The sequence below is a fragment of the Hordeum vulgare genome, chromosome 3H, assembly GCF_904849725.1.
Source record: "Hordeum vulgare subsp. vulgare chromosome 3H, MorexV3_pseudomolecules_assembly, whole genome shotgun sequence".
NCBI classification, from domain to species: Eukaryota; Viridiplantae; Streptophyta; class Magnoliopsida; order Poales; family Poaceae; genus Hordeum; species Hordeum vulgare.
The window spans coordinates 2213015-2226514 of NC_058520.1; the positions used below are offsets into that span (position 1 = coordinate 2213015).

The 13500-nt window shown below is 48.9% G+C and overlaps 1 protein-coding gene across 1 annotated transcript; it reads right to left on the bottom strand.

Annotated features, from left to right (window-relative positions):
- Window positions 1-751: 751 nt before the first annotated feature.
- Window positions 752-2390, bottom strand: LOC123442365 (cell division cycle protein 123 homolog). Its single transcript, XM_045118381.1, has one exon. The coding sequence runs from the start codon at window positions 2299-2301 to the stop codon at window positions 1096-1098; it is 1206 nt and encodes a 401-aa protein (XP_044974316.1). The 5' UTR covers window positions 2302-2390; the 3' UTR covers window positions 752-1095.
- Between the last annotated feature and the right edge of the window lie 11110 nt (window positions 2391-13500).

A 13500-nucleotide genomic window follows, 5' to 3' on the forward strand; every position in this document is an offset into this window, starting at 1 on the left:
GCTATAAGCCAGTTGAGCACGGATAAGCTTAGTAGCTCACAGAAATTGAATAGCACAAGGAAGCATACAGCCAACTAAATTACTACTCCCTCTGTACCTAAATAATTGTAGTTGGGGAGAACTAGCCTAGATTATTTAGGTACAGAGGGAGTAGATCTTTAACTGTCTAGTACAGTCACTTGTTTCAGGAGTTAAAGGAGTTTGACAGTAGAAAAAGTAAAACATTGTCTTTGCTAGGGACAGATCTTCCAAGAATCAGACACTTCCCATGGAACAGTTGAAGTATTGAACACCTAGACGATTTCAAAGTTGGTCATCTACCCCACAATAATGTATTAGATTATATGCGTCGGGGCCTCAGGCTATAACCTGGACATTATTTAATATATCCCTTTTGCCTGGGCTATCAAGCAAACTCACATGAATACTCTTTGGTCCCATACTCACTCACAGGAGTGCCATCAGTAACTCAATTTGTGGCAATGCTTGGGGACAAAGAATGAATGACAAGTGGGCCCCGAACTGGGTGATGTATCCGCCTCATGGCGAATACCAGGGTTCAATTCAGTCAAACGGTATTAAGAGTACAGGGTCCTAAACCGGACCGTTGCAGAGTTCGAGGTTGAAATGTGAACTGGGGGAGAGTTCAAGGTTAAGACTCTTTCATTCAAACTGGGAGAGAGTTTGAGGTTGGAACCATTGCCTCAATTTGAAATGCCAAAATAAATAGGTAGATACAAGCTGGTACATATGAAACAACAAAGAAATATAGGGGGTGTATTCATGTTCAAGAGATAAGAGAACCATTGAAATTAAGCCATGACCCACAAACTTGCACTGCAGACATGTTTCTGTAAATATCTTAAGATATAAGTAACTGACATAAAGCAACATGAGGTAATTCAACACTAGCAACCTAGCATTACAAAAGTCAAGAGAAAAGAGAACAGCCTGGTATCGTGAAGTTGCATCAGAATCTGAAGAAAGCTGTTACTTCTAGTGTTTGACAGATGGAACATTACCAAGAGCCATCACTTCAGTTGTTCACCTACTGGAGCGGAGTCCTCAAGCACCTTGTTGTAGGGCAGGGCATGACTACGAATCGACACCTAATGATGCCATCTGTCTGTCGAGTTCATTGCCAGCCTTCTTAAGAAAAACATCCCAGCCACTACCTTCCCCCCAATCCAGCATATCATACGGTATTGCTGTCATTAACCCTGGCCTCACTGCACCCTGCTGCATCACCACTCGAAACTCCAGCTCTTCCTCTCCTCTCTGCTCCTCCTCAAGCTCCTCCCATGTGAACAGCAGCGGCAAGGTATAGCCACCCCATGGATTGAAGTCAATCAGCTTCACCCGACCATCGGCTCTCACGTACACATCAAACGTATAATTCTCTGAAGCAAATTGTGGCTCCACGACATCTTCGAAGAAGTCCTCGATCTTGGGCTGCACCTCAGCACTCCACCCAGGCAGCGAAGGGTAGTAGGCAGACGGGTCCCTCTGCGACACGCCGACCAGCTTCCGCCCCCGCACAAAGCAACGGAACTCTGACTCGGGGCGGAGGCCTGAGTACCACTTGCGGAGGGCGAGGTAGTACTGGAACCCGTCGTCCACCCAAGTCTCATCATCACTGCATACTTGTCCATCATCCTCTTCCTGCCCATCAATCACATCACTGTGATCACTCAGAACACCTGCACCATTGATGGTCTCACGACTGCCTTGTGTGGCATTCCGTCGAACAGGCTTGGCGCGCACGAAGTCCTGGCAGGAGGGGCGCGCGGAGACGAGGTCGTGGGCGACGCAGTCGGAGGCGCGGAGCAGCATGGCGACCTCGGCGAAGCAGGTGCAGCGGACGGTGCCGTCGGCGGCCATGAAGACGGCGTCTTTGGGCGCGCTCCAGTTGAGCTTGGGGAGCGCGGCGCCGCCGAGGTCGGCGATGGCGGAGTCCACCGCGGCCTCGAGCTCCGGGAACGCGGGCGGGGGCGGGCCCTCGTCGTCGGAGTCGGAGTCGAAGAGTGGGTCGGTGTTGTCGCGGTCGAGGAGGGAGACGGGGTCCGGGAAGTGGCCCTGGAGCGGCGGGAAGGGGGCGCGGCCGGAGGTGAGCGTCGGGAGGACGAAGGGGAGCGGCGGCCCCTGCTCGCCCTCGTCCGCGCCGTCGGGGTAGGCGGGCCGGCCGGCGAGGTAGCGGAGGAAGGCGGGCGGGAGCGGGATGATGGCGGTGGGGACCGTGTGGCGCCGGAACAACGGGTACCACTGCTGGATCTGGCAGCGGAGCAGCTCCTCCAGCAGCATCTCCGACGGCTCGTCGGCGGGTCCGCTTTGGGTAGGGTTCCGCGGCGGCGTCGGCCCTCGTGGCCGGCGTCGCGCTCGCGGTTCGCGTGGTAGACAAGGCCTGCAAACGAGAGGGAGACTTCACAAGGATCGCATTGGGCTTGTTCAGGCTATTGGCCCATAAAAAAGTCAATGTTTTAAATAGCGGGCTACGGCAAACAGCGGCGGGCCTCTAAATCAGCTATAGCGGGCTATAGCAGCATATTTGTACATGATACCATTGAGCGGCACCCTGCTGAAAAGGCTATAGCGGGCTATTTAAAACTATGAAAAAAGAACAACAGACACAATGCTTATAGGCCAGTGCTAGGCGCCGGGGCGTGGGCCCAAAGTTTCGGCCGGTCGTGTCCCAACCATTCGATGCAGTGTATCAGGTACGTCCGATCTGCACCTCAACCCCTAACTCTTTCTTCTTCCTTCCCATCACAGCTTTCAGGAAATGTAGCGCGTGTCCGTCGCCATTGACGTTCCTTACCGGCGTCAGGGTCGCTTGTTCCCAGCATGGCTCACCCTCGGTTAGCCATGCCTCTCGTCGGCTCGGCCGCATGCATCTTCTATTGGCAAAGGTCGCAGTTCCGGCGAACGGAGTGACGCCCCGTCCAACTTGTAGCAACGCCGTTCATCATCGACAGACGCATCTCCGACGAAAGCCATCCAGTAGCCGGTCACTCGGTTTCATCACAGTTGCAGCTCCACAATGAAACAGGAGCTGAGGCCGGTCTGGATCCATGGAGTTTGTTGTCTGAAAAAATTTATTGGTGTTAAAGTCGCGAGGAAGAAGGATGTGGGTGTTTTGGGAAAGGATAAAGGTGCACATGTTGCCTTCGTGGCTACTTTCATTTAAAGCACCAGCATGACGAAGTGACTGTCCCGAGCGTTCCGCCAGCGCACTGCACACGAACGCTTACCCATGCTTATATGCCTAAAAACAAAGTGGGTATGAGCTTTGCTACTTCAAATGGTAAATGGTTGGCATACAAATGTCTTTTTTCTTTTCTTTTCTTGCGATTTAGCATACAAATATCAGTGTCGCAAAAACAGCAGCGTCTAGCCTATCCTGCTGATCAACATTATTTCAAATGCTTGATGTAGAGGCATGGGAGACCATCAAAATCCTGCACCAAGGTCATGACCGTGTCAAAGAAGCTATGAGTGCCTAAAGATGGAGGAAAGCGAGACGGTTGATCACTTTGCCTCCCGTCTCAAGACCCTCGTCAATGGCATACGTGGCTATGGTTCAACCTTAGAAGAAGTTGCAATCGTTCGACGATTTTTGCGCGTCACGCTGGCACACTACATCCAGATCATCACGTCGATCGAGCAATGTCTCAACCTAAAGACTCTCACGACCGAGGATCTCGTCGGAAGGTTCAAGGCCCATGACGAGAGAATTTGTCTCAGTTTCGATGATGCGAAGGCGAGTGAGCACCTGATGCTGACAAAGGCGCAAAGGATTGCCCTGTCAAAAGAACAGCAGGGCGGATCCACGAGCATCAGCAAGAAGAAGGGGAAGGGGAAGATGCACTCAGCGAGAAAGAACTTCGCCGACTCGGATGACGAGGATGCGTTTGCACCACCGAGGAGGAAGTTTGACATAAAAAAAGTGAGATATCATAAGTATGGCCTCCTAGGTCACTTCAAGGCTGCCTGCGAGGAAGCACCGAAGCAACAGGCGCTCATGGCCGAGGAAGGAGACGATGGGGAAATGATGCTGATGTGCGAGCTAGTGGACAGCTGGAAACGGGTCCGGTGAGTGCATCTGTGCCAGTAAACCTAGGCGAAGTCGTGCCTGCAAACGAGGGGGAGACATCACAAGGATCGCATCGGGCTTGTTTAGGCTATTGGCCCATAAACAACAACAACACACACTTTATTTCTTCGACTTCACGAAGGCCACAATGCTTATAGGCCACTCCTAGCACCGAGGCGCCGGCCCAAAGTTTCGGCTGGTCGCGCCCCAACCGTCCGATGCAGTGTATCGGGTCCGTCCGATCTGCACCTTAACCCCTAACTCTTTCTTCTTCCTCCCGATCAGAGCTTTCAGGGAAATGTAGCACGTGTCCGTCGCCATTGACATTCCTTTCTGACGTTAGGGTCGCTTGTTCCCAACGTGGTCTGCCCTCAGTTATCCGTGGCTCTCGTTGGCTCGACCGCAAGAAGCTCCTATTGGCAAAGGTCGCAGTTCCGGCGAACGGAGTGACGCCCGGTCCAACTTGTAGCAACGTCGTTCATCGTCAACAGACACATCTCTGACGAAAGCTATCCAGTAGTTGGTCACTCGGTTTCATCACTGTTGTAGCTCCGCAATGAAGCCATCGCAGTGGTCGGATACATAAAAAAATGGACCCAAGGTTTTACGAGTTCCCCATAACCGGACCCAAGGGTTCCCGAAACATTTGGATCAGATAAGAACCCAAAATCAGTGACTAATAGCATACAAAACTAGCGGGAATAGGCCAGAACTGTGAGTTTTGACGAGTTCCCTATAACCGAACCCCAAGGTTCCCAAAACGTTCGGATCACAGGAGGACCCAAAATCATTGACTAATAGCATACAAAACAGGTCGGAATAGGCCAAAACTGCGATTTTGACGAGTTCCCCGTAACCGGACCCACGGGTTCTTGAAATGTTCGGACCACAGCGGGTCCCAAAATCAGTGACTAATAGTATACAAAACTCGCTGGAATAGGCCAAAACTCCGAGTTTTCACGAGTTCCCCGTAACCAAACCCCGGGTTCCCGAAACGTTCGGATCGCTGCAGGTCCCAAAATCATTGACTAATAGCATACAAAACTAGCAAGTATAGGCCAAAACTACGAGTTTTGACGAGTTCCCCGTAACCGGACCCCGGGGTCCCAAAACGTCCAGATCACAGCGGGACCCAAAATCAGTGACTAATAGCATAGAAAACTAGCCGGAATAGGCCAAAACTGCGAGTTTTGACAAGTTCTCCGTAACCGGACCCCGGGGTTCCCGAAACGTTTAGATCGCAGGAAGACCCAGAATCAGTGACTAATAGCATACAGACCTAGCAGTAATAGGCCAAAACTGTGAGTTTTGACGAGTTCCCCATAACTGGACATCGGGGTTCCCGAAACGTTCGGATCGCAGCGGGATCCAAAATCAGTGAGTAATACATTACAAAACTAGCGAGAATAGCCCAAAACTATGAGTTTTGACGAGTTCCACGTAACCGGACCCCAGGGTTCCCGAAACGTTCGGATCGCAGCGGGACCCAAAACCAGTGAGTTATAAGCATACAAAAGTCGCAATAGTAGGCCAAAACTGCTATTTTTGACGAGTTCCCCGTAACCGGACCACGGGGTTCCCGAAATGTTTGGATCACAGCGGGACCCAAAATCAGTGACTAATAGCATACAAAACCGGCCAAAATAGGCCAAAACTGCGAGTTTTGTTGAGTTCCACGTAACCGCACCCCGGGGTTCCCGAAACGTTTGGATCGTAGCGGGACCCAAAATCAGTGCGTAATATTTCACAAAACTGGCCAGAATAGACCAAAACTGCGAGTTTTGACGAGTTCTGCGTAATTGGACCCGGGGATCCCGAAACTTTCGGATCGTAGGAGGACCCAAAATCAATGACTAATATCATATAAACCTAACCAGAATAGGCTAAAACTGCTAGTTTTGGTGAGTTCCCCGTAACCGGACCTCAGGGTTCCAAAAACGTTCGGATAGCAGGAGGGCCCAAAATCGCATACAAACTTGGCCAGAATAGGCAAAACAACGAGTTTTGACGAGTTCCACATAACCGGACCCCGGGGTTCTCGAAACGTTCGGATCGCATCGGGATCCAAAATCAGTGAGTAATAGCATACAAAACTGGCCAGAATACGTCAAAACTGTGATTTTTGACGAGTTCCCCGGAACCTGACCTCGGGGTTCCCGAAACGGTTGGGGAACAGTGGGACCCAAAATCATTGACTAATAGCATAGAAAACTGGCCACAGTAAGCCAAAACAGCGAGTTTTGACGAGTTCTCCGTAACCGGACCTTGGGGTTCCCGAAACGTTCGGATCGCAGGGGGACCAAAAATCAATGAGTAAATTGCATATAAAACTGGTGAGAATAGGCCAAAATTGCGAGTTTTGACGAGTTCCCCATAACCAGACCCCGGGGTTCCCTAAACGTTCGGATCACATTGACACCCAAAATGAGTGTCTAATAGGATAGAAATCCTGCCGAAATAGACCAAAACTGCGAGTTTTGACGAGTTCCTCGTAACCGGACCTCGGGGTGCCCGAAACTTTCGAATCGTAGGAGGATCCAAAATGAGTGACTAATGGCATAGAAAACTGGCCATAATAGGCCAAAAGTGCGAGCTTTGAAGAGTTCCCATAACTGGACCAAGGGGTTCCCGAAACATTCGGATCACAGCGGGACCCAAAATAAGTGACTAATAGCATACGAAACTGACCACAATAGGCCAAAAGTGCGAGTTTTGACGAAACCCCCGTAACCGGACCCCGAGGTTTCTGAAACGTTCGGATCACAGCGGGACCTAAAATGAGTGACTAAGAGCATACAAAACTGGCAGGAATAGGCCAAAACTGCGAGTTTTGACGAGTTCCCCGTAACTGGACCCAATGGTTCCCGAAACATTCAAATCACATCGGGACCCAAAATTAGTGACTAATAGGATACAAAACTGGCGGGAATAGGCCAGAACTGTAATTTTGACGAGTTTCGTGTAACCGGACCCCAAGGTTCCCGAAATGTTCGGAACAGAGCGGGACCCAAAATCAGTGAGTAATGGCATACAAAACTGGCGGGATAGGCCAAAACTGCGACTTTGACGAGTTCCCCGTAACCGGACCCAAGGGTTTCGGAAACATTCAGATCACACCGGGACCCAATATCAGTTACTAATAGCATACAAAACTGACAGGAATAGGCCTAAACTATGAGTTTTGACGAGTTCCCCGTAACCGGACCCCAAGGTTCCCGAAACGTTCGGATCACAACGGGACCCAAAATCAGTGACTAATAGCATACAAAACTGGCCGGAATAGGCCAAAACTGCGAGGTTTTACGAGTTCCCCGTAACCGGACCCAAGGGTTCCCGAAACATTCAGATCACATCAGGACCAAAAACGAGTGACTAATAGCATACAAAACTTGCCGGAATAGGCCAAAACTATGAGTTTTGACGAGTTCCCTGTAACCGGACCCCGAGGTTCCCGAAACATTCAGATCACAGCGGGCCCCAAAATTAGTGACTAATAGCATACAAAACTGGCCGGAATAGGCCAAAACTTCGAGTTTTCACGTGTTCCCCGTAACCGGCCCCCGGGGTTCTCAAAATGTTTGGATCGCAGGGGACCCAGAATCAGTGACTAATAGCATACAAAATTAGCGAGAATAGGCCAAAACTGTGATTTTTGACGAGTTCCCCGTAACCAGACCCTGGGGTCGCAAAATGTTATGATCACAACGGGGCCCAAAATCAGTGACTAATAGCATAGAAAACTGTCCGGAATAGGCCAAAACTACGAGTTTTGACGAGTTCTCCGTAACCGGACCCTGGGGTTCCCAAACTGTTTGGATCGCACGAGGACCCAGAATCAGTGACTAATAGTGTACAAACTTAGCTGCAATAGGTCAAAACTGTGAGTTTTGACGAGTTCCCCGTAACTAGACCTCGGGGTTCCCGAAACATTCAGATCGTAGCAGGATCCAAAATTAGTGAGTAACAATATACAAAACTAGCGAGAATAGGCCAAAACTACGAGTTTTGACGAGTTCCACGTAACCGGACTCTGGGGTTCCCGAAAAATTCAGATCGCAGCGGGACCCAAAATCAGTGAGTTATAAGCATACAAAACTCGCCATAATAGGCACAAACTGCGATTTTTGACGAGTTCCCCGTAAGCGGACCACGGGGTTCCCAAACCGTTTGGATCACAGCGGGACCTAAAATCAGTGACTAATAGCATACATAACCGTACGGAATAGGCCAAAACTGCGATTTTTGACGAGTACCACGTAACCGGACCCCGGGGTTCCCCAAACGTTCGGATCGTACCGGGACCCAAAATCAGTGAGTAATAGCATACGAAACTGGCCAGAATAGATAAAAACTGCGAGCTTTGACGAGTTCTCCGTAACCGGACCCCGGGGTTCCCGAAACTTTCGGATCGCACGAGGACCCATAATGAGTGACTAATATCATACAAACCTGGCCAAAATAGGCTAAAACTGCTAGTTTTGATGAGTTTCCCGTAACCGAACTTCGGGGTTTCAAAGAAGTTCGGATCGCGGGAGGGCCCAAAATCGGTGAGTAATAGCATACAAACATGTCCAGAATAGCCAAAACTACGAGTTTTGACGAGTTCCACATAACCGGACCCCGGGGTTCCCGAAACGTTCGGATTGCAGCGGGACCCAAAATCAGTGAGTAATAGCATACAAAACTGGCCAGAATAAGCAAAAACTGTGAATTTTGACGAGTTGCCCATAACCCGACCCCGGGGTTCCCGTAACGGTTGTGGAACAGCGGGACCCAAAATCATTGACTAATAGAATAGAAAACTTGCCACGGTAGGCCAAAACCGCGAGTTTTGATGAGTTCCCCGTAACATGACCTAGGGGTTCCCGAAACGTTCTTATTAGAGAGGGACCCAAAATCAATGAGTACATAGCATACAATACCAGTGAGAATAGGCCAAAACTGCGAACTTTGAATAGTTCCCCATAACCAGACCTCGGGGTTCCCGAAACGCTTCAGATCGCATTGGTACCCAAAATCAGTGACTAATTGGATAGAAAACTGACTGGAATAGGCCAGAACTACGAGTTTTGACGAGTTCCCTGTACCCAAAATCGGAGGAGGACCCAAAATCAATGACTAATGGCATGGAGAACTGGCCATAATAGGCCAAAAGTGCGAGTTTTGACGAGTTCCCCGTAACCGGACCCCGAGGTTCCCGAAACATTCGGATCACAGCGGGACCCAAAATGAGTGACTAACATTATACAAAACTAGGGGGAATAAGCCCAAACTGTGAGTTTTGACGAGTTCCCCGTAATCGGACCCAAGGTTTCCCGAAACATTCGGATCACATCGGGACCAAAAATCAGTGACTAATAGCATACAAAACTTGCGGGAATAGGCCAGAACTGTGAGTTGTGACGAGTTCCGTGTAACCGGACCCCAAGTTTCCCGAAACGTTCAGATCACAGCGGGACCCAAAATCAATGAGTAATAGCATACAAAATTGGTCGGAATGGTCAAAAACTGCGATTTTGACTAGTAACCCGTAACCGGACCCAAGTGTTCCCGAAACATTCGGATCACATCGAGACCCAAAATCAGTTACTAATAGCATACAAAACGGAGAGGAATAGGCCCAAACTATGAGTTTTGACGAGTTCCCCGTGACCGGACCCCGAGGTTCCCGAATCGTTCAAATCACAACAGGACCCAAAATCACTGACTAATCGTATACAAAACTGCGAGATTTTACGAGTTCCCCGTAACCGGGCCCAATGGTTCCTGAAACATTCAGATCACATCGGGTCCGAAAATCAGTGACTAGTAGCATACAAACTTGCCGGAATAGGCCAAAATTATGAGTTTTGACGAGTTCCGTGTAACAGGACCCCGGGGTTCCCGAAACATTCGGATCACAGCGGGCCCCAAAATAAGGGACTAATAGCAAACAAAACTGGCCAAAATAGGCCAAAACTGTGAGTTTTCACGAGTTCCCCGTAACCGGACCCCAGGGTTCTCGAAACGTTCGGATCGCTGCAGGACCCAAAATCAGTGACTAATAGCATACAAAACTAGCCAGAATAGGCCACAACTTCTAGTTTTGACGAGTTCCGTGTAACCGGACCCCGGGTTCCTAAAACGTTTTGATCACAACGGGACCCAAAATCAGTGACTAATGGCATAGAAAACTGGCGGGAATAGGCCAAAACTGCGAGTTTTGATGAGTTCTCCATAACCGGACCCCGGGGTTCCCGAATTGTTTGGATCGTAGGAGGACCCAGAATTAGTGACTAATATCATACAAACCTAGCCGCTATAGGCCAAAACTGCGAGTTTTGACGAGTTCCTTGTAAGTGGACCTCGGGGTTCGCGAAACATTCGAATCGCAGCGGGACCAAAAATCAATGAGTTATAAACATACAAAACTCGCCATAATAGGGCAAAACTGCGATTTTTGACGAGTTCCGCGTAACCGGACCACGGGTTTCCCGAAACATTTGGATCACAGCGGGATCCAAAATCAGTGACTAATAGCATACAAAACCGACCGGAATAGACCAAAACCGTGAGTTTTGATGAGTTCCACGTAACCGGACCCCGGGGTTCCCAAAACGTTCGGTTCGTAGCGTTACCCAAAATCAGTGAGTAATAGCATACGAAACTGGCGAGAATAGACCGAAACTGCGAGTTTTGACGAGTTCTCCGTAACCGGACCCCGGGGTTCCAGAAACTTTGGGATCGCAGGAGGACCCAAAATTAGTAACTAATATCATACAAACCTGGCCAGAATAGGCTAAAACTGCTAGTTTGGATGAGTTCGCCATAACCGGACCTCGGGGTTACCAAAACGTTTGGATCACAGCGGGACCCAAAATCAGTGAGTAATAGCATATACAAAACTGGTCGGAATTGGCCAAAACTACGATTTTGACGAGTTCCCCATAACCGGGCCTAAGGTTTCCCGAAACATTCGGATCACATCGGGACCCAAAATAAGTTACTGATAGCATACAAAACTCACAGGAATAGGCTAGAACTATGAGTTTTGACGAGTTCCCCGTAACCGGACCCCGAGGTTACCGAAACATTCGGATCACAGCGCGATCCAAAATCAGTGACTAATAGTATACAAAACTGGCCAGAATAGGCCAAAACTGCGAGGTTTTACGAGTTCCCCTAACCGGACCGAGGGGTTCTCGTAACTTTCGGATCACATTAGGACCCAAAATCAGTGACTAATAGCATACAAAACTTGCCGGAATAGGCCAAAACTATGAGTTTTGACATGTTCCCCGTAACCGGACCCCGAGGTACGTGAAACATTTAGATCACACCGGGCCCCAAAATCAGTGACTAATAGCATACAAAACTGGCCGGAATAGGCCAAAACAACGAGTTTTGACAAGTTCTCCGTAACAGGACCTCGGGGTTCCCAAAACGTTCGGATCGGAGGGGGACCCAAAATCAATGAGTAAATTGCATATAAAACTGGTGAGAATAGGCCAGAAGTGCGAGTTTTGACGAGTTCCCCGTAACCAGACCCCGGGGTTCCCGAAACGTTCGGATCACATCGGTACCCAAAATGAGTGACTAATAGGATAGAAAACCTGCCGAAATAGGCCAAAATTGCGAGTTTTGACGAGTTCCTCGTAACTGGACCCTGATACGTCTCCAACGTATCTATAATTTTTGATGGTTTCATGCTATTATCTTGTCAAACTTTGGATGTTTTGTATGCCTTTTATATATTTTTTGGGACTAACTTATTAACTCATTGCCAAGCGCCGTATCCTGTTTTTTCCATGTTTTTGACCCCTTTCAGAGGAGGATTTTGAACGGAGTCCAAACGGAACAAAACTGCCAAAAAGATTTTTTCCGAAATAGAAAAAGATCGGGAAGCCTGAGAATCAAGGCAGGGGGCCTGCAGGGACCCCACAAGCCCCCTAGCCGCGGCTAGGGGGGGCCCACGCCTCCCTGGCTTGTGGGCTCCCTGGGCCACCTCTGCCCTAGGACTTTCGCCTATAAATTCCCTAAAATCCCAGAAAAAATCAGGAGATCATCGAAAGTACTTTGCCGCCGCCGCAAGCTTCTGTCTCCGCAAGATCCCATCTGGGGCACGTTCTGGTGCCCTGCCGGAGGGGGGATTCGGATACAGAGGGCTTCTTCATCAACACCATGACCTCTCCGATGATGCGTGAGTAGTTCACCATAGACCTACGGGTCCATAGCTAGTAGCTAGATGGCTTCTTCTCTCTCTTGGATCTTCAATACAAAGTTCTCCATGATCTTCATGGAGATCTATCCGATGTAATCTTCTTTTGCGGTGTGTTTGTCGAGATCCTATGAATTGTGGATTTATGATCAAATTATATATGAATCTTATTTGAGTTTCTTCTGATCTCTCTTATGCATGATTTCATATCCTTGTAATTCTCTTCGAGTTGCGGGTTTTGGTTGGCCAACTAGATCTATGATTCTTGCAATGGGAGAAGTGCTTGGTTTGGGTTCATAGCGTGCAATGACCTCACTGAGTGACAGAAGGGGTAGCGAGGCACACATCGTGTTGTTGCCATCAAGGGTAATAAGATGGGGTTTTCATCATTGCTTTGAGATTATCCCTCTACATCATGTCATCTTGCTTAAGGCGTTACTCTGTTCGTCATGAACTCAATACGCTAGATGCATGCTGGATAGCGGTCGATGTGTGGAGTAATAGTAGTAGATGCAGAAAGTATCGTCTACTTGTCTCGGACGTGGTGCCTATATGTATGATCATTGCCTTAGATATCGTCATGACTTTGCGCGGTTCTATCAATTGCTCGACAGTAATTTGTTCACCCTCCGTAATATTTGCTATTTTGAGAGAAGCCTCAAGTGAACACTATGGCCCCCGGGTCTACTCCACACCATATTTTCAGCCTTACTCTTTTTCTTTGTTGCACTTTCCGTCTTCAAATCTCACTTTGCAATCAATCTTGAAGGGATTGACAACCCCTTTATAGCGTTGGGTGCAAGCTCTTTGTGTTTGTGCACGTACTCTCGACTTGACGAGATTCTCCTACTGGATTGATGCCTTGGTTCTCAAACTGAGGGAAATACTTACTGCTCCTGTGCTGCATCACCCTTTCCTCTTCAATGGAAAACCAACGCAAGCTCAAGAGAGGACATAAGTTTTCTGTCGACGTAGCAGAAGGGTTTCTGGCGCCTCTGCCAGGGAAGGACTTTTGTTGCCGTAGCAGACCCCGGGGTGCCCGAAATGTTCGTATCATAGGAGGATCCAAAATCAGTGACTAATGGCATAGAAAACTGGCCATAATAGGCCAAAAGTGTGAGCTTTGAAGAGTTCGTCATAACTGGACCAAAGGGTTCCCGAAACATTCGGATCACAGCGGGACCCAAAATAAGTGACTAATAGCATACAAAAC

Excerpts from the sequence above, each read along its gene's own strand:
- LOC123442365 (XM_045118381.1), bottom strand. The coding sequence starts at position 2,301 with ATGCTGCTGGAGGAGCTGCTCCGCTGCCAGATCCAGCAGTGGTACCCG.